Source organism: Idiotropiscis lumnitzeri, chromosome 21, assembly GCF_059441095.1.
Source record: "Idiotropiscis lumnitzeri isolate Australia: NSW breed Sydney's pygmy pipehorse chromosome 21, RoL_Ilum_1.0, whole genome shotgun sequence".
Lineage (NCBI taxonomy): Eukaryota > Metazoa > Chordata > Actinopteri > Syngnathiformes > Syngnathidae > Idiotropiscis > Idiotropiscis lumnitzeri.
In genome coordinates this window covers 7176857-7204571 of record NC_142411.1, presented here as the reverse complement: position 1 = coordinate 7204571, position 27715 = coordinate 7176857, and the positions used below count along the sequence as shown (strand labels likewise).

The window sequence follows — 27715 nt, the reverse complement described above, 5'->3', positions numbered from 1 at the left end:
ATACTTGAATCGACACGAGCATTTCAACTTTTTCTTCTGGCAGCTCACCTCCTGCGAAGGGGCTTTGTCTTTGTCTCACCTTGAGGTCAAGGGTTATTTCTTGTAGCCCGTGTTCCCTTTGCTCCTTCAGTCGAGCCCGGTACATGCTGCCATCTGCTATTTCACATCTGCCATCCTTGCCTGTTTCTTTTCCTCTTCCTTTTTTTCTTTTTTTTTAAATCTTCCTCTCCTCTTTTCTTCTCCTTTTCCTTTGCATCTTGAATCAGCCGCCTGCAGCCCGCAGCTAGGCAAGATTCTTGGCACAAAGTGTTTCCTCAGATAGTGGCCGTCTTCTTAACTCATTTACTGCCATTGACGGCTAAAGACGTCAAAGATGCATTTTTTTTTATTTGTTATTTTTTTTTACTCGGCTGGTAGTGAATGAGTTAATAAAGGCTAATGTTGTAAATTAAATAAACACATCACATCGGGTTTCTAGTGATAATTTGCTAGCCAAAACATAAGTACCTACTGGAACTAAATTTAGTCTGGAGTACTCGTCGTATCCGGCAAATAACCTTAAAAAATGGCTTTTTTTGGTTCCACTTTCATTCAGCTGGAATTGCTGAGACAATATGTAGGAGACCTTAATGAGCTTAAAAAAAAATCTTGCAAAAAGGAACAGACAACAATCTAAAGCATCTTTCAATAATAATTTTAACATGAACTAATGTTAGAATAATTTCATGTAATTATTTGTGTAGAAATTAGTGAACGTTTTGTGCAATTTTTTGCAATTGAGTAACATTGCCACTGTATGAGGAAATAAAGTAGATTTCACGCTAAAAAGCTACCATGCTAGCAGCGTCCTGCAGGCCAGCTGATGACGATTTGAAATCAGTTTGAATGTCGCCTGACTCCGATGGTCTTTCTTCCCCCCTGACAGGAAGCTCGCCAAGAAGCGCAAGGACGCCATCGGAACAACCCGGCAGGAAATGACGCATATGGTGAACGCCATGGACCGCAGCTACGCCGACCAGAGCACGCTGCACGCGGAGGACCCCATGGCGGTGACCTTCATGGACTCGCACAACCACAGCAGCAGATGTACGTTGCTTTCTTCCGTATCCTATCAGAATGAGTTACATGAAGTGTAATAGTTACAAAACGTCTAAATAATCTTGAACTGACCTATGTTTGAATATCAGTTTGTGCAACGCATTTGGACTCGGGAGCCAAAATACATGGAGCACTTTCTTGTTGTTGCTTTTTTTTTTTTTTTTTTTTTAAAGTAAAGTGCCTGAGATAATTGCAGCTTTTGCACTAGTAGGTAGTTACTCCTTAAGATTTCATCTTGCCTCGTCAACTCATTTGAGCGAGTGTGAAATTGCGAACATTTCCTCACCGTGCTTCCTCCCCCCTGCAGTGCCCAACGATCCGCTGGTCCCCACTGCTGTGTTAGGTGAGCCCCCGCGCCCCCTCTCGCCCGATAGGTTGAACTTGTCACATCTCGACCCAACAATTCGCCCATAGCAGTCACCGATCATCATCATCTCTCGTGAGCCTTTGTCTTTGTCTGTCCTCTTGCATCATTCAGCCCTTGATTTGCGGTTGAAAAACACTTCCCATTTACCCAATGCCTGATCTCATCACATCTTGGAGTCTCTTGTGCGTTGCACCTCTGGCATCTGTCTGTGCATGGGTGGATAGTTGCGCTCAGAAAGTCAAAGGAACAACACTGTGTGTCAATAAAAAAAAAGTAAAAACTTAAAAAATCGCCATTTAGCCGCTTACAACCAGGCAGATCGTATTTACAGTTACTTGAATCATCCCCTCGCCCACTGAACATTTTTGGATAGTCTCTGTAATTACAACCCCGCCCCCTTGGAGACCTAATTATTTCCACACATGTGACTGGTTTGGAGAGGCATCTTAATCCCCTGCCCCGCAAAGCAACCGACATTGATGCCTGAGAAGAGAAGGAACATGTCAACAATAGCATCTGTGGTATTTTCTCTGGACTCGTGAAAGCTTTCATTTTTGCCCGAGACCGACTCGAGTTGTTGGCCGTTTTCATCCCTCGGATTTAGTTTGACGTTGACAGTGTAGCGCAATCAGTTGGACCATGCCCCGAAGGCGTCCGAAACCTCAGAGAGCCACCAAACTGTGTTGATCATGTGTTTCATAACCTTTAATCCGGAGTGAAATATTGTTGTTCGCACTCTGTCCTGGCCAATCACGTCATAGAATAGGAGGGGGGGGTCATGGGTGAGTCGTGAATTAAAAGATGCTGTCAGGTCAGGTTTACCGTTAATTGGCCTGACGAGGGCCATAACAAAGCTTAGCAGTCATTAATGAGCTAACACGTCCTCGGAGCAAGGAAAAGCATCGGGTGGATGCAATAAACAATGTCACTTAATAAGTAGTTGCGAAGACGAGGCAGTCGGTTGTGGCGACCCAGAGCTTTGGCGTTATACGCCGCGCCAATCAGCGACTAACCCCCCAACGGCAAACGAATGTCGCTCTGTGGTGATCTTAAAAAAAAAAAAAAGTGTGCTTTTGTTGATTATAGTGATTAAATATTGCTTTAATTATGCCACTCAGTGGATTGCAGGCTGAGTTGTTTTAATTTGGATCAGCAGGGAGTCGACACGAAGCGAAATTTAAAGGGGAAGTCAACTCCAAAAAATAATTTACGAGAAAAAGGTCAATGCAGGCAAATTAGTCTAAACGTGGCATTCTGATTACTACTGCGTTTGCGAAATATGAGTTTGGCAGCAAAATCCACCTGTTTTTAGGGGGCGGCCATTTTGTCACATCATGTGACTGTAAATCCATCACAGTTTCTCAGGGCTGAGGTAACAACCAATCATGACTGAAATTCAGAAAACAGGAGAGCCATGATTGGTCATTACCTCACCATCAGCAGCTGATGCCATTTTTAGTCGATAGAAATTGACAAAATGGCCGCCCGTGAGATGGCTAAAAAGGGTCGATTTTGCTGCTGAACTCATATTCCACAAACAGAATATTAACCAGAATGTCATGTTTAGACTAGTGGAGGGACAGAGAATATATTTTTGCAAATAATTACTTTGGGTTGACTTGTGGGATTATAATCTATCTGCATTACATGACATTCCATTTACCCATTCCCCGCCAGTCTGGAATGAAATCATTCATTACATGTGCCCCTATAAACAAACACCTTTGACAAATCGCACTCGTCTCACAGTCTGACATTTTACTTTTTTTCCCCTGCTGCTTGGACATGTAGTTCCAATTACAGGTAAGTATCCAAATAAGATAATTGGAATCAATTGGACTTATTACCTTGACCTTTCTTTTATTTTTATTTATTTATTTATTTTTTTTTGCTTTAACCTTGATCAACCTCCCTCCACCCACACAGACGAGAATCACAGCGCGTCGGCAGCAGAGAACAGCAGACTTCTGGATGTCCCGCGCTATCACTGCGAAGGCACCGAATCTCCCTACCAAACGGGACAGCTGCACCCCGCCATCAGAGTGGCCGACCTCCTGCAACACATCAACCTGATGAAGACGTCGGACAGCTACGGCTTTAAGGAGGAGTATGAAGTAAGTCAGCGAGGGCTCGTTGTCCTCAACTGTCACCGTGAGCGCGGATGGTTGTTTGGCAACTTCTGTCCTGTGATTGGCCGGCAACCAGTCCAGAGTGGACCCTGCTTCCCGCCCCAAAAATTAGCTGCCCACCCAAGACGCTAATGAGGATCAACAGTGTAGAAAACGGATGGAAGGATTTTACTCGTAATCCCTCATGGGGAAATTCAACTAATACCACACAGAAGAAGATGGCACAAATGTCACATTTAATGTTGTTTTCTATTTTGTGTGTGTTGTTGGTGATCCAGAGTTTTTTTGAAGGCCAGTCAGCAACGTGGGATGTGGCAAAGAAGGAGCAAAACCGCACTAAGAACCGTTATGGAAACATTATAGCATGTGAGCCAACTTATCTTTTTTTTTTTTTTTTTTTTAATATTGCATAACATCTCCATTTCCAGACGAATGAAACGGCGCTGACGCATCAGAACGAAAAACAATGCGGACATCTATTGACGGTTGTTTTGTTTCATCCATGTGACGCTTGTCCTTTTCGCTTCCATTTCCTCCCCTTTCCACACTGTCCTTGTCTCTCTTTCTTCAGACGATCATTCACGGGTTATTCTCCAGCCCATCGAAGATGACCCCTCCTCCGACTACATCAACGCCAACTACATCGATGTAAGTGGAAACGCGCCGAATGCTACTATTGGCTCCCAACGAAACCAACGAAACCACACCCCCTCGCTCGTATGTCAGGCCTCTATACCTTTAATTGCATCTCCAAGACATCCATTGCTCCATTTTCACGCATCCCACCACAAGTGTTGTCTTTTGCCGTTAAGTCTGATTCATCATCATACCATACATAGTCAAATTTTGATTTGACTTTTTTTTTTTATTAGTTTTACGCAATCACAGAGAAAAATTAAGTAACTGCCCCAACGCTTCCTGATCCTTTGAGCTACTTTATTACTAAGCAGATAAAGTACATAGGTTGCGATAGTTTGTATATTCGGACTTGATGTGAACTGAGGTGCTAATTGCTAACTTAATTGAGCACAATTTTGATGAAATTCCCTAAGGATGGAATTGCATTTAATCCGTCTATTTTCGTCATCATCAACCGCAGCTTTATCTTTTCATGAGTCACCATCTTCAACCACTTTCACTTCTCCACCTGCAGTCACCTTGACACCAATCATCGCTTGACTGTTTTTGTTCTGTTTTTATGTCCTTATTGCCGCTCGCAGCACACTAGAAATAGAACTAGTAGACTGGGCACTTCCGGATTTATCAAATTTGTAATTGTATGAAAGGGGAAGTCCACCCCAAAAAAATATTTGCAAAGAAATGTTCTATGCCCCTTGATTAGCCTAAACATGGCATTCTGATCACGGCTCTCGTGTTTTCTGAGCCCTGAGCAACTGTGATGTCATTTTCAGGCGATAATAGTGACAAAATGGCCGCCCCCTGAGCTGGCTGAAAACGGGAGGATTTTACTGTTAAACTCATATTCCGCAAACGCTATATAAATTACGTTTCAACTAGTGGGCCTACATAGAACAAATTCTTGTTTAAAAAAAAAAAAAAAAATGGGGGTTGACCTACCCTTTAAGGTGAATTTTAGTGCCGCAATTACGAACAATCGAGTGAAGGGCCTGTGGGCCTGCATATAAAAGATTCATGTCAAGAAAATTTTGGGGTTGACTTCCCCTTGTAGAAAACAATCTCAGAATTTTAGAAAAGACACTTTGGTGAGATATGATAAATCAACGTCTACGTCCGGAGTTGTCCGTTCTAGTTAATCTAATTCTAGTTTTGAGTTTGTTTGTTTTTTTTTTTCTTTTTTTCTCCGTGTCATGTCATGTCCATACACGTCACGTCAATGCAACTTTTTCTGTTTCTGGTTGACGCTCACTGACATGATTGTGTTCTCTTTCTTTCTTTCCTTCCTTCCTTCCTTCTACCACTCGTTCTTTCTGCCTGTGGCTTGGCCTGTAGATTTGGCTGTACAGGGATGTAAGTATCACTGTGGACTCTCATTCGTTGCCATCCATTCATACGCCACGCAGTTGTCAAATACTCAAGGCCAGGCTCTGTCTCCACTTTTTCCACCTTTTTGAGCTCTCACCAAATGAGAGATTTCACCTCATCTCGTGCTTAGTGTTTTTATTTATTTATTAGTTTTTTTTTCTGCCCTCACTTTGCACCGCTATCACTGTGCTTGTCTACTCGCGTATGTGTCTCATGCCCTTTGGACATGACAGCCGCTGCTTATCTGGTCAATGTGACAGGCTATTGCTTTTTAAAATGTCAGGAACGATTTGAGTCTTACGTGTTGGAAATACACAGTCATTAGATTATATTTGATGTTATTTCATCGTCTTATAACAGGGAGAAATTGATTTTCACCAACAGTGAAAATGTATTTTGCGAGTTAGAATATGCTCAGTCCGAAAGGAAAGCAAAAAGGAAAGTGTTTTGTGTCACAGGAAGTTTTTTTAAAATCTGTTATGGAATATGGTGCGTTTGAATGATGAATTTTGCTAAATAATTTTCACTATGAAGCCGATTTAATTTGAATTGTCAAGCACATGCAGTGACGCAGATCATATTTCATTTTACAAAATCTCAGAGAGGTCGATCATAATGTTGGCTTTATTGTCAGTTTTTTTTTTTTTTTTCCCCAACAATAATCCCGTTGAAATGAAACGTGATTGAAAAATCGGCAACACCACTTTTGTTTTGTGCTTTCAGGGTTATCAAAGACCAAGCCACTACATTGCCACTCAAGGTGAGCGGTGCTCAAGCAAATAACGATAGGAAATAATGTTTCAAATAATTCTAACGTATGATTGAATATTTATAGCCTAGCAAAGCTCTAAAGGGTGAGATTTTCTGCTTACAGGCCCTGTGCATGAGACGGTTTATGACTTTTGGAGGATGGTGTGGCAGGAACAGTCGGCCTGCATTGTCATGGTGACCAATCTGGTCGAGGTCGGAAGGGTAAGTTGCGCATAGTCAAAATATTTGTGAATTTTCTTTCATCTTAAATACGGTTTCGTGTTTGTCATTTTTTTTTTTACAGGTCAAGTGCTACAAGTACTGGCCGGATGATGCTGAGGTGTACGGTGACTTCAAGGTGACCTTTGTGGAGGTGGAGCCACTTGCTGAATACGTAGTCCGCACATTCACGTTGGAGAGGGTGAGTCGTCAACAACATGAAATGTTGGGAGTAACGAATGTGTTGTGTCGCACATGATACGTTCTTCATTCGACTGCTTTCTCTCTCCGCAGCGTGGGTTTAATGAGGTGCGGGAAGTCAAGCAGTTCCACTTCACAGGCTGGCCCGATCACGGAGTTCCGTATCACGCCACGGGACTGCTTTCCTTCATCCGCCGGGTTAAAATCTCCAATCCACCCTCTGCTGGGCCTATTGTGGTCCACTGCAGGTAAGAAAAAAAAAATAAAATATATATATATATATATATCTATATCAGTGCATAAAAAGCAGATTAAAAATGTCCTTTTTTGTCGTCTGGGTGCAGTGCCGGGGCAGGACGCACGGGCTGCTTCATAGTCATCGACATCATGTTGGACATGGCGGAGAGGGAAGGCGTAGTGGACATCTACAACTGCGTCAAAGCGCTTCGGTCCAGGAGGATCAACATGGTACAGACTGAGGTGACTGCATTACCCATCATCCATCTGCATCAACATGCTAGGGCCAGACACGGTAAACAACTCACCTGTTGGACTCGGGACACGCACGGTACAGGCTGAAGGGACGACTTCCATGACATCTTTCATCCGTTCATCGGTGACGTTCACCCACTTCTTGTCACACCAGTGTTGTGAAGGCAATCTGTTGCAACACCCTCCATTCACTGTCGATGAATTTTACAGTTAGATTTCTGTTAGGTAAGAACGGGACGCGAAAATGACAAAAACAACACACTCTTGTGGGATTTTGAAAGGGGGAAAAAAAGCCAAAGAGGCCAAGTTGTTTTCACATTTTAGAGATGATTTGTTGTTTAAAACCTCCCGAAAATGAGTTGAGAGAAGGATTAGTTTTGAATTGCCTTCATTTGGAAAATATTGGTTTGCTGCCATTTAGCGGTAACTAATAAAACAACAGTTGCAAATGTTTGCCTTCTGGGATTGTAGCTTTCTTGAAATCATTTTTTTCGGCATGTGCGAATGAATAGATTACATTAATAAGATCAATTATTCATATTTTAGCCTTAGCAGGCAGTATTCATACTCCCTGTTACATTGGTCACTAAATTTATCTCCAATAGTGTTGATTCCGTTGGCTGCAGCTGTGAAAAAATATTTTACAGTGTGCAACTATTTTAAGACCCAGTGGATCTAATTTGTAATGCTGTGATCCATGTTTTATTTATTTTGCAACCCCAGTTGGAACACTTTTATACTAGAAAAATCCTTAATTTAATCTGACCTAATGGTGAAGCCTCCTTAAGTCCAAATAACTTCATCGATCATCTCCATAACTCCACCCGCCATCCGCCGCCCCTCACTCACCGTCTGTTTCCTCACCTCCAACAAGTCGCCGTGTCCTCGTGTTCCTTGGCAAAGCGTGTGCGGATGCGTGTGTGATGGTAAAGCACGCTCCTCTCCTACGTTCTCCAGGAGCAGTACATATTCATCCACGATGCCATATTAGAGGCGTGTCTCTGCGGGGAAACGGCCATTCCCGTCTGTGAGTTCAAAGCTGCCTTCTATGAGCTCATCCGCATCGACTCCCAGACCAACTCGTCCCACCTGAAGGATGAGTTTCAGGTAATGAATTCCATTCCATTAGTATGGAACAGCTTGAGGGCATATTTTCAGAAATTGTGTGCAAGTGATTAAACGTCAATGTTCCATATTGTGTTTTTTGCAACGAAGCCTCAATGATCACACGCCAATGCCTCATCTCTTGGTTTGTTCTCCAGACTTTAAACTCAGTCACTCCTCAGCCTCAGCCTGAAGACTGCAGCATTGCATTGTTGCCTAGAAACCAGGATAAGAACCGCTTCGTGGACGGTCTTCCGCCTGACAGATGCCTGCCCTTCCTCATCACCATCGATGGGGAAAGTAGCAACTACATCAACGCGGCGCTCATGGATGTAAGTTCCCACAGTGAAAAAAAAACAACATTCAACATTGTGCCGTACAGTACCTCTCTCTGACAAATTGTTGAACACCGTTTGAAAACATGGGGAAAAAAAGTTGAATACTTTGAGATATGGAATTAAAGACACGACTGGTCAAACATTTTAGAAGTGTCAAAAAGTGGAAAGTAAAGCTGTTTAATACTTTTGTGGTCAGCAAGCAAAAAGTACAATAAGTGGTCTTTCTAAAACCTTTGACCAGTCGAGTCGTTCCAAAATATCGATGCACGTGTTTATTCAGTCACTCACACGCACACATACAGTCTCCCCTCCCTGTTTGTGTGATGCTGTGTTTGTGGTTTAAGCACACAAAGAAAGCTCGAGACAAATCCAGGTTCTGATTGAAAGGGGATCGAGTACCTTGACTAACAGCCGCCTGGACGCGTTGCCATTATGTCATGAACAACCTCACCTCATTGGAGAAAAAAAAGGACATTTAATTTGAAATGAACGTGAACAAAAGCACTACAACAATATATATGTCTTTGAAAAACCAAAGTATTTAGAAAATAAAACATGAACAAGGTTTATTCATTGAATTTCTTTCAAGTTCGGCGGGCCGGATTAAAACGTTTAACGGGCCGCATGTGGCCCCCGGGCCGTAGTTTGCCCACGCCTGCTTTAGAAAGTGTGACTTGTAAATTGAGGACTTGTCAAAGCGATGCTTACAAGAACTTTCAGGGCAAACGTAATAGAATTGTGATTAAAGCTGATGGACTTGAGTTTGGGTTTGTAGAATTCCGTCTTAGTTAAACTTGCCTTTGGCCTCTCTCTAACCAAGCTGTCAGAGGAGTTCCAGGTAACGGGATTTCACTTCAAATATTCCAATACTGGATTTGTTTCATGGCTTCGCTGTCTTTCCACCAGTCCCCCACGTTCAATGCCTTGCCATAAACGCCCCCCGCCCCACACGCTTCCCTCATGTTTTCCCACACGCCATTGACACTTGTGGCTGCGTCGCCTCGGTTCATTATTTCGCGCTTATGTAGGCCCAATATGAAGTGGACCCTAGTAGATGTGTTTGTTTCTGTGGCGCATGCTGCTCACCCCCCCTGCATGATCATGTGATCAAACATCTGGAACATGTATAGTTGAGCCACCTTGCCCCCCCCCGGGTGCGAGATGTTTTCTTATCATTGTGGTTGACTTTCAGAGCTACAGACAGCCGGCCGCCTTCATCGTCACCCAGCACCCTCTGCCCAACACCGTCAAAGACTTTTGGCGCTTGGTGTACGACTACGGCTGCACCAGTCTGGTGATGCTCAATGAGATCGACCTGGCGCAGGTAATTTGTGACTTTGACATCACCGCCGAGCCACGTTTGTGTGTTTTGATTTTCTCTAATGTGGAATCCCGTCCACAGGGTTGTCCCCAGTACTGGCCCGAAGAAGGCACGTTGCGTTACGGGCCGGTCCAAGTTGAATGTATGTCCTGCTCTATGGACTGTGATGTCATCAGCAGGCTGTTCAGGGTGTGCAACCTCACCAGGGTGAGTCTTCACACACTCGAGGCGTTATGTTGAAAGGATGATCCTCATTAAGGTCTCGAGTGGGCAACATATTTATTTATTACATAGATATTACATTTCCGTTTTCCAGAATCTCTCTTCAAGACTCTTTACCATGATTGTGTTTGTCTAACTGTCGCTATCTGCTGGTGTGTTAGCCTCAGGAGGGCTACCTGATGGTCCGTCAGTTCCAGTACTTGGGTTGGGCGGGTCACAGGGAGGTCCCGGCCTCCAAGCGGTCCTTCCTCAAGCTCATCCTGCAGGTGGACCAGTGGCAGCGTGAGGGAGAGGAGGGAGAGGGAAGAACCATCGTCCACTGCCTGTGCGTAAACGCTCGATATTTGCCGGGACATCGTGGATGTGTCAAACGAGATAAACGTCCAGCCCTGCGCCCACACCAAGAATTAAACATCAAACCACAGTTCTCATTTTGGTTCTCACGTTTGTGTTTGTAAAGAAACGGAGGCGGGCGTAGTGGCGTGTTCTGTGCCAGCAGCATCGTGTGCGAGATGGCCAAGAGACAGAGCGTGGTCGATGTCTTCCACGCCGTCAAAACGTTGAGGAACAGCAAACCCAACATGGTGGATGCTCCGGTGAGGTTGCCTCATTTAAAAAAAGAAGAAAAATCTTAAGTGTTAATTCTTGGAACTTGCGATTGAAGGTACATAAAATGTCGGCCATATTTATAACTTTGACATTTGTGGTGTTTGTGCGTCTCCAGGAGCAGTACAGGTTCTGCTACGACCTGGCGCTGGAGTTCATCGAGTCCTCCTAAACATGTCGAAATATGGCGGAGGAGATCGGAGAAACATCCCTCGCCACGCAGCGGCCGCTCACCGCAAGCATGTCGCCGATCCATCCAAACCGAGTCAGAGCGCCCTCTCATGGACGGATATTGTACAGCTTCTTGAGTGCCAGTGGGCCCCTGAACGCGAGGGGCCACGAGTCAATGATTTTTAGTCTCTCGACACGCCTAGCGCTCCATAACTGCCACACCAGCTTCAGATCATCGTCGCGATGTTCTTTTTAAGGACTTTTTGGGGGTCAAACAGAATCAGATCTTTAAACTCGTCAAATAACACGAACGGTCAATTAGAGAGACTGACTCGAAAAGAACGTTTACATGTTGAGTATTATTCGGCTTTTTGCATTTATGTCATGAAGAAGAAATTTGTAGCGAAATAATTTTTTTTTTGTATTTGTGTCTTTTTTTTTATACCCAAGTTGATTTACTTCTTTTAATTGTTTTTTTAGTGTTTATTCCGTTTGTGTTGTAATCCAGGGCTGGGCCCAACACACTTTCAATTCATCATACTAATTGATCTCCTTAAAGCGATAAGGAGCGTCACATTCTGATTGGCTCAGTTCAACCATGAACAGTGTCCCTTGGATTTTTTTTTTTTTTTTGTGCACTGGCGGCCTACCGACATATTTTCTCTCCTTATGCCACCGCGGGTGTTTTATTCATAAGCCAAAGACTTGTTGTATATATGTGTATACAGTTGAAGCACATTGTTTGTATTTATTGTTTACTTGCGTTGCTTCTAAGAACAATCATTCTTCACTCCGCCACCACCATGAAGTGCGATGATGAAGTGGGCCCAACTGTGAGCGGAGAGTGTAAGAACAAGCTGTATATCGGAGCATTAGGGATACGCTAGTTTTAGTTTTTTTCTTTTTAGTTTAGTTTTTTGTATTTACTCTGTAGTATTGTCTTGTTTTCATTTGAAATAAGTCTGTGACGTCACTGTGCTTTATTTGGTGCAAAACGGCCCCCCTCTGCAGTCGCTCCCGCCGTGCAGTATTTGGGCTCGTCGTCCGAACGGGCTGAGATGTTTTCCATGCCGCCAGCAGAGATAGCGACGCTTGTGCCTCATGATTTTTGGAGTTACTGTTTCAAGCGGCATCCCGAATGGAGAGCAGATTTTGTCGAATGCATCCTCGCGGAACGTCAGTGTTGTCACGATGTTGACTTGTGCCGACTGACGTGTTTCTGTTTCACCCAAGCCCCATTGGGTACAACAACGAAAAAAAATAATTGTAAATAGAATATAAGATGTTTGGCTCTAGCAAGGTTGCATCCTGTAAATAGTTCGTTAAAAGGCTCTAATGTTGAGATTTAACGGGCAGATAAAATGTTACACTTTGTACAAACAAATGTTTAATGTTAATTCTATTGGTGAAATCTTTTTTTTTTATGTTCCAGTTTTTTTTTGTTTAAAAAAAATAAAAAAGAGAAAGGATGTCAAGCAAGAGCGAAACAATGGATTTAGTGACTCGCATCATCAAAATTCACCGTTCCAGTGAAAGTGGCCATGGTCAACAGTGAGTGACGTTTGCTGCCAAGCCAGTTTGAATATAAAGTCAATATTCATAGTTATTGTCTGTAATGTTTGGCTTCTTTGCTGTAATAAAAAAACGACCGCTACTTTCAAAAAGTCTCTTAATTTAATTAAAAATCCTTATACTTGTTGTATCACTGCCCAACACAGTTGAGCACTGCCTGGCGCACTACCCTTGTCCAGTCCGATTGGCTATTTTGTCACATCCCTTCCCCACATGGTGTCGCACTGTCTGGCTCCGTGCTTCTGTCCTATCCTGTCCTGTCCAATTTGCAGCCGGTGTCTTCCTTTTCATCACAGGGTATATTAAGGCTCATGCAGGTCTACTGTACAGTATGACAGTGCACTCGACCAAGGAAAATTAAAAAAAAAATGCCAGTTGTCATAGCAACGTGATGTTGCAACTCTTAAGATTTTTTTTTATGTAAAATGTCTTTTCTTAGCTTGTATTATGAACAGGAATGTCTACTTGGGGCTCAACATGCAGCCAGCCCTAGTCGTCATGGCAACAAAATCCATACTGTTGGCCCAACAGGACCTCCTCGAAACAGGCTAATTTTATAGAGATGAAAAGTGTGTTCACAATTATTTTATTTAAAGAGAACTTTTGAAGTGCTGTATGCCGACTGCATTTTCTCAAGTTTCACCCAAAGGTTACTCGCAATGTGGCCTTAACTCTCGTCGTATCCTCCAGTCAGCATGTGAAAAGCAAATGTCAGACAACAACACTGCTTTCTTCAAAAAGTTTAATTTGCATCTTTATTTACACATGATGGATGGCAGTAGTTTTAAAGAGTCAAATTATACTTGTAAACACAAAGCAAGAAGGAAAATGAAAAAGAAAATGATATGATTTGTGGAATCCAAACCTTGCATTTAAAAAAAGAAATATTACGGTAAATGTGCCCGGGGTAAAGAAACCTCGAAAAGGAAATATTCATCTTTAAAAGAATCTTATCAACACTAACCAATCTGTAGAATGCTGCACTACTGACCAGCAATGAAACACTAAATAATACATTCATTTTCACTACCCTGCATGCTATCTGAACAGCCTAAAAAATCATGTGGACAAAAGAACTCTTTGAAACAACAAAAACATGGTCAAGCGCGTAAAATAGTTCCATTCAAATTAGGCATATATTATATATATTTATATATGTATATTTTTTTGTACAAACAGAATATTTGGCATTTATATCCATCCTCATATTTCTCAACATTTCAATATATAATGACAATAACCATCTTTTATCACATTTCTCATATTCCAACACCCCTTGAAAGGCCTTTTTTTTTTTTTTAAATCTTTATTTTTTTTTCTACCAACGCCCACAACACAACACACTTCTCCACCAAAGGCAAACAACTGTGGACTGCTCTCTCGCCTCATAATCAAATTAGTGAAAAAAATATTTAAATAAAATACTAACAATGCTATAGTGTGGGTGACAAAATCATCAATATTGTTTAAAAAAAAAAAAGCAGAATGTGGCATGAGTAAAATAAAAAAATAAATTAACGGAATTACCACCCGGATGTTAAGCATGTAAACTAAGCTTATTGCTTGACGAGCAGATAAAGTCGGGTGTCTACGCTCGGGAGACGTCATCGAGGATTTTATGAGGAGAGAGAGCGCAACAAGCGAAGGACATCTTTGCAGTGCACAAAACAAGGGAGGAAAGAAAGCTTCTTATTTAAAGGTCGATCAGGAGATCCGGTTGGGGTTCTGCCTAGCGTGTGCGTGGGCGCGTGAGTGTGAGTGTCGATTGTCTGAAAAGGAAAAAAAAATATACAAGATCCATAGATTGAGCACCAGTTCAAACTTTCTGATGTGGTGTTCATCGATGCAATTGGTGCTAAGTAGGTTGATTAAAAAGCGAAGTCGTAACCCGAAACAAATGCACACTTACTAATGCTGCATAGTACGCAATCATGGCCTCCGAGCCCACCTGCGGAGTATGTCACAACACCGACCACGCTGTGAGGTAACAAGACGAGCCTATTAGCTGCTCCTATTTCTTGCTGTTGAGATTGTTGACGTCCATTAAAAACTAGCACATCGGATTAATTTCTAATTTCGGAGACGCAATTCACGAGGGAAGTTTTGGGCTACGCTGGAAAGACAAATGAATCTAAATATAGTGGTACCTTGGTTTACAAGATACGAGCTTTCGCTAAGCTGCTGCTGCGAGGTTGCAGAAGTGAATGTCGAATTAAAAAAATAATATATTATTAATTTACTGCCAAACTAAACATAAAGCAAAGGCAATTCCCCATATATTTAACCAAACCACGTGACTTTTGCTTTACGAAAGTCTGCTAGCTTTGGCGAATGCTAACACAAAATCCAAAACGGCATACATGGGCGAATGGCACTCGCTATTCACCCAACATATTGCAGCTGGTATGGATATTGGAACATAAACTGTTTTCATAAACATTTGTTGTCACAGAACAAATTAAACTCATAAGTCAAGGTGCCACTATATTCTGAGTATAATAACTTCATAATAACTTCATAGTATTGAAAGAATGAAGAACAGCAAATGCAGTTTGTTTTGTGCGAAGAAAATTATAATTATTATTATTTCCAATTTTTTTTTCATATTACTCTGACAGCATTCTTGGAAATGTCTTAATTTAGTGCCCTAAAATTTTACCTTTTTCCTCCAAACTAACGTCATCTCGTGAAATATTTTTTTACACATCATATTTCAACCCCATTCTCTTTTCTTGAGAAAATGTAAATCAAATTGTTGATTATCATTACTTAAAATAATTTATAATATGGCCTTTAAAGGTAAAAAAAAAAAAGTGCCATTTGGTGGCTTGCTCCTCCTCCATCACAATTGATGAAAAATCTAATTCCAACTTTGTGGCAAAGTCCCCTCTTTCCTTTGCACTCTAAATCTATTGGCATACTGTACTTTTAATTTTTTTTTTTTAGGCAAACTCTGATGCCTTTCCTCTCCTGACTCGTGCCATTGTAACACAGGATGAATTTTGAATTTGAATGTTGCTTTGCACCATACTAAAGCGGTATGGGCAGACCCCGTCAGGTCTGACTCGAACCAGTTTGCAGCCCTTTGTGACGCTAAGTAGCAGCAGCAGCCATCAACATGCACATCGACACTGTAAGGCACCTGAGGAATTGTCATGTACATAGTTGCCAAAGCCCCCTCATAGCAAATATATTTGGGTGTCCTCTTGATTATGCACATATGATATCATGATAATATATACCGTAGTAGCCCCACATGATACCAGTTATTGGAAATGTGTCTGTATGTGCAAGTCACAAATGCAGTGGTGGTGCACCGTTTCTTTTTTGTTGTTGTTTTTAAACCCCACTGTTGTATCTAAAACCCTGTAAATTCCTCACCACACAGCACTACAAATACACACACAAACACACACACACACACACGCATCTGCTCGAATAGGTAGTCGTTGTCCTAGAACTGATGTGTGTGTGATGAGGGAAAGAACTCAAAGGGTCTCAGATGTATAGACCACCCATGTAAGCGATTCAGTGAGTCCTCCCATCATAAGTCCAACATATGCCCAAAAAAATCCAGATGAGAAAATTCCCACCACTTGACATTCACAAGCAAAAAAAAAAGAGCATGAAATAGGAAATACTTCAAGCGATGAGAGAAATTAAATTTTCCGTTTGATCGTTGAAGACTAACAACGAAAAAAATAAAATAAATAAAATTTATCATCAAATTAAACATAAAGACACAACACTACACCAACAGTGCAGCAGCACATGTAGACAAATATTCATCCATTATCCAAACCGCTCATCCTCACGAGTGTCGCAAGAGTGCTGGAAATTAAAGGTCATTTCGGAAGCGTGTATCAAACTGGTAGCCCTTCGCATGAAGCAATACCAAAGAAGCAGGCATCCACCCGGGGTGGTACAATCACAGTTTATCAACCCCTATGACTCCACGCCCCTCCAGCTCCAAAAAAAAAAAAAATCCAAATGGGCTGGACGATGACTTGGGCTGGCTGTCCTTAGCGTACCATTCATTTTACTTTTCCAAGCATACCAAGAAAAGAGTTTGGACACATTTGTGGAAAGACTTCTTGGAAAAATTCTTGTCTGGCACGCACGGTTGAGTTTGGTTCAGAAGAACTTGATTAAGAGCCTAGACGTGAAGTACAGCCAAAATTGTGAGAACATCAGGTGGTGTCGGAAGATCTTCCAATATTTTATCCATATTGTCCTACCGTTCTAACGACAGATGACTAAAATATAGATTCATGCATAATTCTTCCGATTTTGCTTCCAGGGCAAATTACAATCATGACAGATATATAGTTCATTCAAATAGACACCATCATAACATGAGAAGTGACGCAAGTGGTAGACTAATATCGAAACACTTCCACTTCAACCTTTGAGTGTTTCATCAAAAGATGTTTAAGATGAAAAATGACAAAAGCGATTTTGTTGGTTGACGTGGCCATTTTAGAGTGCCTCGTCGTCAGCCGTGAGTGTACACACGTCAAGGAGAGAGCTAGTACTTGGATGATGGCTATGCACTGGCATGACCACTTTTGCTGACAACCCGCTATGGTATATATTTATTATTAAACTCTAGTTTGACCATTTATGTCTTGTCAGTGCAGGAAAAAAAATAAAGTGCGTTTAGGATTAATTGCTGTTTTTTTTTTTTTTTTGTTCCCCTAGGTTCCACATTACATTTGTGAAGGATACCGGAGACACTTGTACCACTGCAATAACGACTAAAGTAAGTATGGGCTCTGTGGTTGCCATGGCAATTTAATAGACACAACGCTCCTTCTCACAAATTAGTGAACCATTTAAAAGATTGTGAAGCTGTCAGTTACATGATCACATATTGTGTCTGCAATCATTTTTAGCCAGCTGGCGGGCCTCCGCTCATATGCACAGTGACTCAGGGACATATTGGATTATTTGATGCGACTTGATGATGTTGAATATATGCTAGAGCAGGGGTGGGCAAACTTTTTCCTTGGTGGGGCGAATTGGGTTCTAATATTTGGCAGAGGGGCCGGACCAGGAGCAGATGGATGGAGTGTTTCGGTAACCTCACCTCATCGGAAAAACAAAAAACATTTAATTTTAAATGAAAATGAAGAAAAGCATTATAACAAAATATCTGTGTTTGACACACCACAGTATTTAGAAAATAAAATATTAACAAGGTTTATTCATTTCATTTTTTTCAAGTTTGGCGGGCCGGATTAAAACGTTTAACGGGCCGCATGTGGCCCCTGGGCCGTAGTTTGCCCACACCTGTGCTAGAGCTAACACAGAACGAGAGATTCCCGGCTGGTCCATGTGGCTGCATTCTAGACCACTGAAGAATAGAGTTCCAAATTATACAATTCAAATAACTGTGAAGCTGTTTGGTTATTCGAGTATTGTATGTTCAAATCTGCTTCTTTAGCCAGCAGCGTCTCGCACAAATATCCCTGACGTCATTGCACGCGGGGCTGCTTTTTTTTTTTTTTTTTTGTTCCAAAAAGGAGCGAGGGCGAGCACATTGCAAAGATGATCCTTCCTAACGTCACAATGGAGCACACACACACTCGCCAGCGCAGAGACAAGGGGCACCATGTTGATAATTCTCTGTTTTAAAAAGTCCTTGAGTGTGTCTGTGTGTGCGTAGGCCTGGCTTAAGGGCAACACTTGGAGAGTAAAAAGCAGCACCATTTTTAATAGTAACTGACCAGTGTTAAAGTGTCATTTGCGCCTTTGTCTTTTGTTGACTAAATGACGGTTTTTGTGTGTTTGCGTGTGTGTGTGTAATCTGAGCTAAATGTTGCAGCGGAGAAGCATGCCCTAATATCAACCGATGAAAATGTTCTGTTAAAACAACCGACGATCCTGTCAATACTAAATGCAGATAGCAATGGAAGTGTACTTATCACAATATCCGGATGAATCATTTAGAATGGCATGAAAAAAAACAAAGAAAAAAAAAAAACACACACAACTGTCCTTTGCAATTCAACTGCAACAATATCACGTGAGCTTCATAAACTACATTTCCCTTGGAAATACAAACATGAATATCATAAGGCGCAAAAATGCTTTGTTCCGTACTCTCCTCTTCCGCAACCTCTTTAGTTCGTAGACGAATGTGTTCTGCAATGCGAACGCACCCAGCAGCAAACAAGAAGAAAAAAAAAATCAGTTCAGTGGGTCAAGTGGATGAAGGTTGATTATGACGGTGCGGAATTCTCAACATTAGTTTCAAATTGGGATTTTTTTTTCTAAGGATTACAACTTCACGAACGAACAGAAACTCTTTCAGCGAACCAAATATTACTACGGGGGAAAAAAAAAAAAATTAATCAGGTGTTGATTTGGGGCAATAGCAGCTCATCTACAAGGCTCTTCATCACCGAATGAAAGTTTTTTTGAGCTTGCTGCAAGCACCACACCCCTCATAATTAGGAGCTGAATTGATTTGTAGGCTGCATTTTTTTAAAATAAAGGCGATAAGCGTCAGAACCCAGAGAATGGTAACACATCTTAAAAATTGGGTGGTGGAAGCTTGATGTGATACCAAGAGCTGGTGTTGGATGGGGAAAACAAAAGAAAAAAGTAAAGGTGAGCAAATAGGAGATAGGGGATGAATCCGGGGACCTCAAAGCCTCGTCTGAGCTTCCGGGATGTAGATCTCGATGCTGTCGGCCCGTTCGGTGGCCGAGTTCTGTCGGAACGACGCCGCTCGCTTGGCGGCCATGAGACGTCTTCGGGCTTCCTGACGCTGGCGGTCCTGGAGGTCCAGAGATCGCTCCCGCATCACGCCACCACGGCCCCTGGTGGGCCTCTTGGTCAGAGGAGGAATCCACTTTCGGTCCTCGGGAAAGATGAGAAGGTATGGAACAGTTTTGACTGGTTCGATTTATACTCCATTGGCTTCCATCTTCACCAAGTGTTTTTTTTTTTAATGTCATACTTGTCTCATTCTATTTCATTGGAAGAGATAGCATCATCCCACTGGATCCCCTTTATTTTAATAATGTATCAAGAGGCTTGAAGCTCACAGTGCATCTAGGTGGAAACGGTTACGAAATATAGAGAAGTACATATTCTGATACCTTCTTCTCAGGATTCTCCAACGATTGCCACTGGTTGCTCTTCATCACCTGCAACTCTTTGAATTTGGCAGTGACGTCTTCAATGGAAAGCTGCAAGAGGTCCCAGAATCCGGCCAGGTCCTGAGATGTGGGTCTGGGCATGGCGCTTGGGTCCTTGATTTAAAACAAAGCCAACCCACACTTTATTATCAATATTTAGCTTTTTTCTATGTCAAGTAATAGTCAAACTACAGCGCCTGCCAGCAAAAGCGTGAGTGTACGCGGCAGCTCCTAGACAATAGTAGTTCACCCTGACTGCCACTAGAGAGCAGTAAAGCACCAATAGTAGTTCACATTACTACACGGACTAAAAAATCTGGTGGCAATCATAAAACATACTCGCTATTTTGTTCCTTTTGCGCTTATTTTGAATGCCTTTGTTGTATTTCTGTTCCCATTTATGACCTTTGCATCGACTGAACTTCAAAGATTTCCAAAGTAAATTTAGGAAACGTAAATTAAAATGTATTTGAAATAAAAGTACTGACGCACCAAATTCATGTGCGTAAATTTTGGAAACTAAATACAAGGCTTTTGTGACTAAAGATTTTTTTTTTTTTACAAAGAACGAAACAATAAAATGAATGATCCATTATTTAAATCATCCATCCAATAATAATATAATGTAAACATTCTCTTTTACTTTGAACGATCCATAAAATATATAATTATATAGCTGCACGTTAAAGTGAAACGAAACCATAATTTGCAAAATAAAAAAAAATTCACTTTTGGTCAAACTCGTTTTTAGAAATAGACGACAGTGAGGAATTAAAAACACACCTTTGCATGCCAGGCGTATGCATACTATGTGACAAATCAAAGGGCTGAATATAATGATTGACATCTACGTTGACCAATGATTTCGATTAGCAACGCCTGCTGCCAGGACACGAGAGCGGCATTTGTTTCGTCGGTCCTAATGAGTTTGCCGAACTGCACCTGTCGTTTCTATCATGTGAATCATATTCCATACGTTTTTGTGGGTCTTTTGTTTTTTTTTTTTTAAGACACGGCGGTTTAATGATTATATGATTTAGATTTTAGTCGTGCGTGCTAGTTGTAAATCTATTAGAACAACAACTTGGACTCTTTTGTAAACATAACGACTATGGATGCGCACAACACCAATTAAATACTCCACGACGACATAAAACGGGGGATAAAGTCTTGGTGAGTATATTTTAATCGTCATGATACTGTACACATCTCTTATCATGAGTTTGTATTCATGGTCAATTGAAAGTAGTTTTACTGAAATGATGTGCAGTGGAGATCTGTTACGGAATTGTGCTCATTGCACATTACATTCTTTAATTTGACTTATTCTGATTTTCCTGTTGAAAAATGCGTTAACCAAAAATGGCAAAACACTTCTCAGTATGATAAGCGCATTGTAGCTACACAATGCAGATAACAACCTCGATAATAAACATTTAAGATATGTCTCTCTAACAATGTAAAGCAAATATAATATTTATCGTCTCTATAAATATTTGTATTTTCTGCCGCTCTTTTGATCTTATTCCAGGTGGACATAATGTTGCGGTCAATTGTGGAGCCACCGCACAACAAAGAATGTAGTGGCAGTCCATTATTCAGACTCCGAGGCCCAAATCAAACTGCTGCCTTTGTGCATTAATGGAAGCGCTCAAGTCCTTCCGATTGGAATTCCCCTTTCGTTTCCTGATGGCTCGACAGCGGCGGAGGGACCGTTTCTCTATTGATTGCTGCGGTCTATTGCTGGAGGGCGAACAAGAGTCTCAAAGCTCAGGCGGGGAGCGAAGGGTAGGTTTACCCATAATGCAATTCTTTCAGAAGCAAATTAAAAGCATGTTGTGCGGTACTGAGGGGATTTTCAACAGTACATAAAGGTTTTTGTTGTCCATCACTCACCAGATTTTGCTGACACAGCCAGTAAAACTGCTGAAACTTTTGGGACATGAGCAGCTGAGCACTTCCCACCGCACTCCGGATTTTACCTAGAACTGCAAACACAGAGCGATAACAGCGTCGATACAAAGCACGTTTAGCTGTCTTTTGACTACATATTTTTGATTTAAAATAAACAATTATGTGATTTTGGTTATTAAAAATATTATTTTCGTTCTAATTTTAGCTGCCACATGATATATTGCTTCACGACACAATTGACTATCAATTCTAGACAATCTACGCGAAAATTAGAGCGTAGTGACGCATTATTAATCACATGTCAACATTGTCATAATTTCCCTTCTATGCAATGTACACTTTTGATGGTCAGTTATCAATTACTAAATACATTTCAGTTAGCATGCATAATAATAATAATTCCTCAGTTGCTTTCGACAGATTGATGATACGTGTTCATCCTGTCAGCTCACAGTGCTGCCAGATGTCCTACAACGAGAAAAAATGGCAAAGAAAGATGCTCACTCTCCTCCGACAGATCATGCTCCTCTGCCTCCCTCTCCATCTCTTTACACCATCCCTCCATCCTTTTGGATTCATTGTGTAGAAGCTGCATGAACCAGCCGCCGTCCCTGCGAAGAGGAGACACTCGACCCATCTCGCTGGCCTCCAGGCTGGGTTCGGCCAGCCAGGGTTCAGGCTGCGGGCTGGGGGGCCCGCTGGAGGCCCGGTAGTCCTCCCTGTAGCTAAACAGGCCCTGTGTGCGCACCGTGCGGATGGCTCCGTACTGCGTGGGGGTGCTTGGCTCGGAGTGGCGGCCGAAAGCGCCCCCGAACTGCAGACCCTTGTCTTCCATGGAGGGGAAGCCCTCCAGCTCCATGTCGGCTTGCACTGCGGTGGTAACGCTGTTGGAGCGTTTGACCCGCCCACGCCTAAACGTGCATAAGTCATTAATATTGATGTGAAAAATCCAGGACAAAAAGGAAAGGGAAAGTGCCGTTTACCTTTTGTGATCCTCCACCTGAATACCTATAGAATGAAACTGAGGAAGGCCTTTGCTTTCAGTCTCCGAGTCTGTCACAGTTTCCACCTGTTGAAGAGATGGCACAAGTTGACATTCAAAATTGGAATATGAACGTGTCTACATCTCCAAAGATGCGTTCTTCCACTGTTTGGAGACTTGTAGCTTGTATTTTACTTGGTCATATAAAAATCTATAGTTTTTTTTTTTTCTAAACATTTATCAAGTGACATGCAAAATACACTGATCACTGTGAAAAGACTAGATTTGTTGTGCCGTGCCTGTCCAATATGGATTCTTGATTCGTCTTGCGTTGAACCAGTTTTGGCAAAATGGCATGCATTACTTGGATGCAACAAGCAGGGGCGCTGTTGAGTCAGTCTACTCTGTGGTCCAAAGTTTCCAGAACAGCGTGACGTTAGTTTTGGCAAATTGAAATAAACATCCACGCAGACCTTCACTATGGTGCAATTGCTGAAGGCAGAATTATTCTGCTCAATGCTATGTTGTCATGGAAACAGAGGTTCTGACAAATCTCATGACTGAAATCTATTAGTATTAGATGAATTAAATTTGCTTTATTGACTATGCTTATTGTGTAAATCCATCCCTACTGTACACTGAAGAATTGACCTCTTCTAAATGAACTCTAACTTGGATTGGATGACTTTGCCTCTGACTACGTGCACTTGAAGAATAAGCCAGTTTTAAAGCTGTTGTTTATCTGATTTAGGATGAACGCTCATCGTTTGGCAGCCCTCTGCATTCAGGCTTGTTGGGCTGCGGGGGGGACGAAATAGTGAGGAGAGAGTGATTATATCAGTGGAAGGGTGAGGAGTACGGAGATGAGAACAAGTGAGAGACCTGAGGAAAACCTTAAAGGCAGTCGCCGTTCGAGAGGAGGATGCCAACGATAGACGTCGATGGAAAAGTAGAGATTGTCATCATTAGAGTTTGCTCGTTATACTGTATGTACCTGTATCCCGATAGAGGATCGAGGGGTTTTGAGGTACTCTTCCGCCTTGGATACCAACACGGCTTTGTCGCATGTCTGGATGGAGCTGTGGCTGCCCAAAGAGGCGTGCCTTTTGGGCGCCGCCGACTCCATGGCCATCGTGACCGCCCTGGAGCTGTCCAGACTGTCCATGGAGCTGTAGATGGGACGTCCGAGGCTGTCGGTGGCCCACAGACCGCCTCGCGGTTGCCTCCCCTCCTGGTAGGCATCTTGGGTGGACTCGGTGCTGCTCTGGGCTGTCACAGAGATAAGAGGCTTGGTGGTGGCGCGCGGGGGCACGGGAGGTGGGGTCTTCTTGTAACTAGGAGGATATGACACCGCTGGATAGCACGAGCAGGATGACAGGACGAGGACAAAGCAAAACAAGGGGAGAAAAATGAATAAAAAAAAAAGAAAAATTAAAAGAAATCTGCAGAGGCTAAATAAAGGCAAGTGACTGAAAAGCATGATGGGAAATCTGACACTTTTGGCAAGGGGGCGGTTTCACTGAGATGTTCTGTAAATTGCAAAGCACCTGCGTGGAAAATGTCTGCAGTTACTGGGTCAGTAGAATGAAGGTTAAAAGAGGAGACTTGCCATATCAAGTGCAAATGAAAAGCGGAGTGGGATTCATCAACATGGACCTCTGGATTTTTTTTTTAGTCTTTGAATTTAGTCACGGAAAGGATTTCTTGGAAAATTCACTGGAAGAATGGAGTGATGAAAACTATTGGGACACTGACGACTATGCCCAAAGGGAGTGAAAATGGAAGAAGCTAAAACTGAGGGGAAGTAAGTCCGAATTTAAACTCTTTCTACAAAGTCACAGTCCTCTCTGTACTCTTTCAATATTTTAGTATTCAGTGTAAAAAAAAAAAATAGCCAAAAATGAAAGACCTTTAAACATGTACTTAATGGATAATCTTTAGTTTTCACGGATTTAATCAAACATTTAATCTAAACATTAGCGGAACAAAGTTAACATTAATCATGCGGGTCGGACAGAATTCATCCAATGATTCGGTATCAGCCTGACAGTCATGAATTCATACGCTGTCAAAAATAGAAATAACTGAAAAATTAGGCAATCTGTTGCCTGCTCAAACTCATACATCATCGTTAACAGGTGAAGTCACGGCACTCACCACACTCTCTCTCTCTCACACACACACACACACACACACACCAGCAGGCAGACTGCTTGGCTCAGAGCTAATTAAGTGCAACAAAAACCCCAAGAATTCTGTTAAGACAAATCCCATCACAGACTTGACTTCCTTCCAACTTGAAGGGGCTGCAGTGCTGCAGGAGACAGTGGGCGGATTCCCAAAACCAAGCTTTGTGACTCAGGCGATATGAAACGCCACGATGTCTATTTATACATCTTCTCGCCATCTGACTGAACATGTTGCATCGAGAATCAATGGTGCAAAACGGAAGAGTGCCGTTTCTTATTCAGTCGAGGCTACTTTTACATGACATGCCGCTGATTACGTTTGCCGAGTCGCTGTTTTGCTTGTTACCATTTAATGTCATTCGCCCCTCCCGAGTATGTAATCCCCCGAGGGCCCTCGAATGAAGCACATGATTAGGAGACTTAAAACTACAAGTCTTGACTAATTCAGCTGAAAGATTGGTTGTGGCATTCCATCCTTTTTGTGCTGCTTTGCTCCGTCTGCTCGTGTTTGAATGTGATTGTTTGCTGCACGGTTCAGTCAACAGACACTGGAGGTTGCGTCGGGAATAAATCATCCTGAAAGTCATTGCTATCAAATGTGCCTCGTCTAAAACGTCCTATGAGTACTTAAAAGATTCGAGTTACTGTATTTAGACAGATCCTAACGGACGTTCATTGGCGAGAGCGTTTGACCAGTTTCTTAGGTAATCCTCATCGGACAAAGGGACGCTCTGCAGCGACTAAAGACAAAATAACAACCTTACTTTTGCTCTTGATGTAATTATCTCCTTCTTCACACTGACCCGTTGCCATTTCAAGATTGCAATCATGTCTGAAAGGTGGCGACTATGCCATCTGTATAGGCGGAGACAAAAGGAAGAGCAGCACAGAACAACCCTTTCATCCTAATTAGAAGTTTATACGGTATATTCCTGTAGTTAAAAATAAAATAAAAAAATAAAGGCCGCAACTACTGGGGTTAATGCGACAGTGACATCGAGCTTTTAAAGATCATAATGTTTTCATGAGTTGCTCGAAGTAAAGCTAAAAGATGGCGACTGGCTGGTACCTGGTGGTGGCTGAGCGCGGTCCACACTGCATGAAGTAGGGAGACGAAACTGAATGCCTGCAAGAGCCAAGCGCAGACAGTTATTGGAGGCTTGTCCAAGTATGACACAGATAAAAAAAAAAAAAAAAAACGCTCATGGACGACATTTACATAGCAAAACAGACTCACTTTCTAAATTCAATTATTGACTTGATTTTTTTTTTTTTTTTTTTTGGAAATGCATCAATCAGGAAAGGAACACAGCTATTCTGGATTTACTGTAGTCTTTTTTTTTTTATGCAGCGTTTAAATGAGCTCGTTTGGTAACCAAAGAAAATTTAATAACTAATACTAAAAAAAAAATAATGGCTGTGGTTGTCCAGCTTTACCTGTGTTTCTTTTGCCAATTCCATTGTCATCATACAGTGGGCAACTATTCTTTCAAAAATGCATTTCTGATTTTTATTTATTTTTTTTTTAATTATTTTTTATTTTTTGACAATCTGTTTACAGTGTCCAAATATTATCAAGCCTATAAAATGTTTTTTAATTAAATGATTGACAGCGTGTCTATCTGAATTTCAGTCAATATGTTGCCCATGTATCATGATTTACTCGTAAAGAGCAATCCATATCACACTTTACATGCATCATCTCAAAACAGACAGTAACGTGTTATCTTAATGTACAATACATACACATATCCACACGAGACACATAAAATAAAGTCAAATGTTGAAATTGCGCTTCGCATCAGAAATCGATCAAATAAGAATAATCTCTGGAGTGCCTTCATGAAGACGTAACAGTAATTTTTTGGGGAACATGACTACTTGCCGGACTACAGCATGTAGGGTACAATTTGACCTTCACTCTAAAAACACAATGACACTTCCAAACACTTCCCATAATATTAAGTCTCATAGTAACAGATCATTTAAATAATGTACACTTTTGTGATCGGGACGTCGGTGTCAAAACGATCCTTGCAACAGTTTCAACAGTCACTCCCCGCCGTGCAACTCCGTCCGCTCGCCGTCTTTGCCACAGTTGCGATGTAGGGCTGGCAGAGAGGCTGGTGAGAGGCCGCTCTGACGCAGATCAGGGCGGATTGGTGCTTGATGACGTGCAATGACTGACGAGCTGTGCATGAGCATGGGGGCTGGAGATGGAACAGAGTGATTGTGTCGTGTGCGTGTTATGCTAATCCTGCCTCATTTCATCTTTGCAGGGACAAGTATGTAAATTAAGATTAGGGTAAATATTGGGCTTCTAAAGCCTCCAAAACACAAGAACTAATCCTTTGATGATAAACATTTCATCTCGGGGCTCTACCAAACAGCTTGATGAGCAGAGATGGCCACTTTACCCTGTTTTGCCGGTGCGTTCAACGTCCGCGACCTGGGCACCATAACGTCATCGTCCCTCCGTCCTTATTCATAGAATAATCGTCCTGCGTCCCCGTTCGTCCTCGTCCTTTTATAATGCTTTCGTCCGTACAGTTCACGTCCCTTCATGATGAGAGGCTAACGGCAGACGTTTCATAATTCATAAACAATATTTAATGCTCATTATCTGGCTAATTTCCTGTTCACATCCACTTACTGCAATTTCCGGACCAACGCATAAATACTCTCAGACTCGTGTCACACGAGATGTAGAGATGGCTGTATTCATTACACTTTATCCCTCGACTCAAATTAAATGCAACTTATGATGCTTAATTTGGCTCTCAATTGCTTCTTCACGCAGCCGCACGTCTCACTTCTGTGTTTTTGCCCACTGAGTCTCGCTCTCTCGCTCTTTCTCGCGCACTCGCTCTCAGTTGAACTCTGTTAAA

The 27715-nt window shown here is 42.0% G+C and overlaps 2 protein-coding genes and 1 long non-coding RNA gene across 36 annotated transcripts in view; 2 read left to right on the top strand and 1 right to left on the bottom strand.

Annotated features, from left to right (window-relative positions):
• Positions 1 to 12663, top strand: part of ptprk (protein tyrosine phosphatase receptor type K) — a 76607-nt gene extending 63944 nt beyond the window's left edge. For 4 of the 31 annotated variants that reach the window (XM_088285727.1, XM_088285730.1, XM_088285728.1 and 1 more), the window contains 19 exons: positions 926 to 1086; positions 1406 to 1441; positions 3257 to 3268; positions 3392 to 3579; positions 3861 to 3960; positions 4166 to 4311; positions 5566 to 5583; positions 6322 to 6358; positions 6473 to 6570; positions 6653 to 6769; positions 6862 to 7016; positions 7113 to 7248; positions 8218 to 8367; positions 8523 to 8696; positions 9523 to 9540; positions 9895 to 10230; positions 10407 to 10570; positions 10706 to 10841; positions 10970 to 12663. In XM_088285727.1, coding sequence (XP_088141853.1) covers positions 926 to 1086; positions 1406 to 1441; positions 3257 to 3268; positions 3392 to 3579; positions 3861 to 3960; positions 4166 to 4311; positions 5566 to 5583; positions 6322 to 6358; positions 6473 to 6570; positions 6653 to 6769; positions 6862 to 7016; positions 7113 to 7248; positions 8218 to 8367; positions 8523 to 8696; positions 9523 to 9540; positions 9895 to 10230; positions 10407 to 10570; positions 10706 to 10841; positions 10970 to 11023 — 2236 coding nt within the window. In that variant the 3' untranslated portion in view covers positions 11024 to 12663. The remainder of the gene's footprint in view (positions 1 to 925; positions 1087 to 1405; positions 1442 to 3256; positions 3269 to 3391; positions 3580 to 3860; positions 3961 to 4165; positions 4312 to 5565; positions 5584 to 6321; positions 6359 to 6472; positions 6571 to 6652; positions 6770 to 6861; positions 7017 to 7112; positions 7249 to 8217; positions 8368 to 8522; positions 8697 to 9522; positions 9541 to 9894; positions 10231 to 10406; positions 10571 to 10705; positions 10842 to 10969) is intronic. The other 27 variants (XM_088285748.1, XM_088285747.1, XM_088285746.1 and 24 more) reach the window with 17 other exon arrangements.
• A 4261-nt stretch (positions 12664 to 16924) lies between these two features.
• The window catches only part of dlgap2b (discs, large (Drosophila) homolog-associated protein 2b), a 51023-nt gene continuing 40232 nt past the window's right edge, over positions 16925 to 27715 (bottom strand). For all 4 annotated transcript variants that reach the window (XM_088286708.1, XM_088286709.1, XM_088286710.1 and 1 more), the window contains 7 exons: positions 25897 to 25953; positions 23633 to 23991; positions 22640 to 22725; positions 22161 to 22567; positions 21639 to 21730; positions 19704 to 19856; positions 16925 to 19462 (listed from right to left, as the gene is read on the bottom strand). In XM_088286708.1, coding sequence (XP_088142834.1) covers positions 19247 to 19462; positions 19704 to 19856; positions 21639 to 21730; positions 22161 to 22567; positions 22640 to 22725; positions 23633 to 23991; positions 25897 to 25953 — 1370 coding nt within the window. In that variant the 3' untranslated portion in view covers positions 16925 to 19246. The remainder of the gene's footprint in view (positions 19463 to 19703; positions 19857 to 21638; positions 21731 to 22160; positions 22568 to 22639; positions 22726 to 23632; positions 23992 to 25896; positions 25954 to 27715) is intronic.
• The window catches only part of LOC148316787 (uncharacterized), a 47699-nt gene continuing 40717 nt past the window's right edge, over positions 20734 to 27715 (top strand). Inside the window, exons 1-2 of the long non-coding RNA XR_015840213.1 lie at positions 20734 to 20915; positions 21274 to 21530. This is a non-coding gene — a long non-coding RNA (uncharacterized LOC148316787). The remainder of the gene's footprint in view (positions 20916 to 21273; positions 21531 to 27715) is intronic.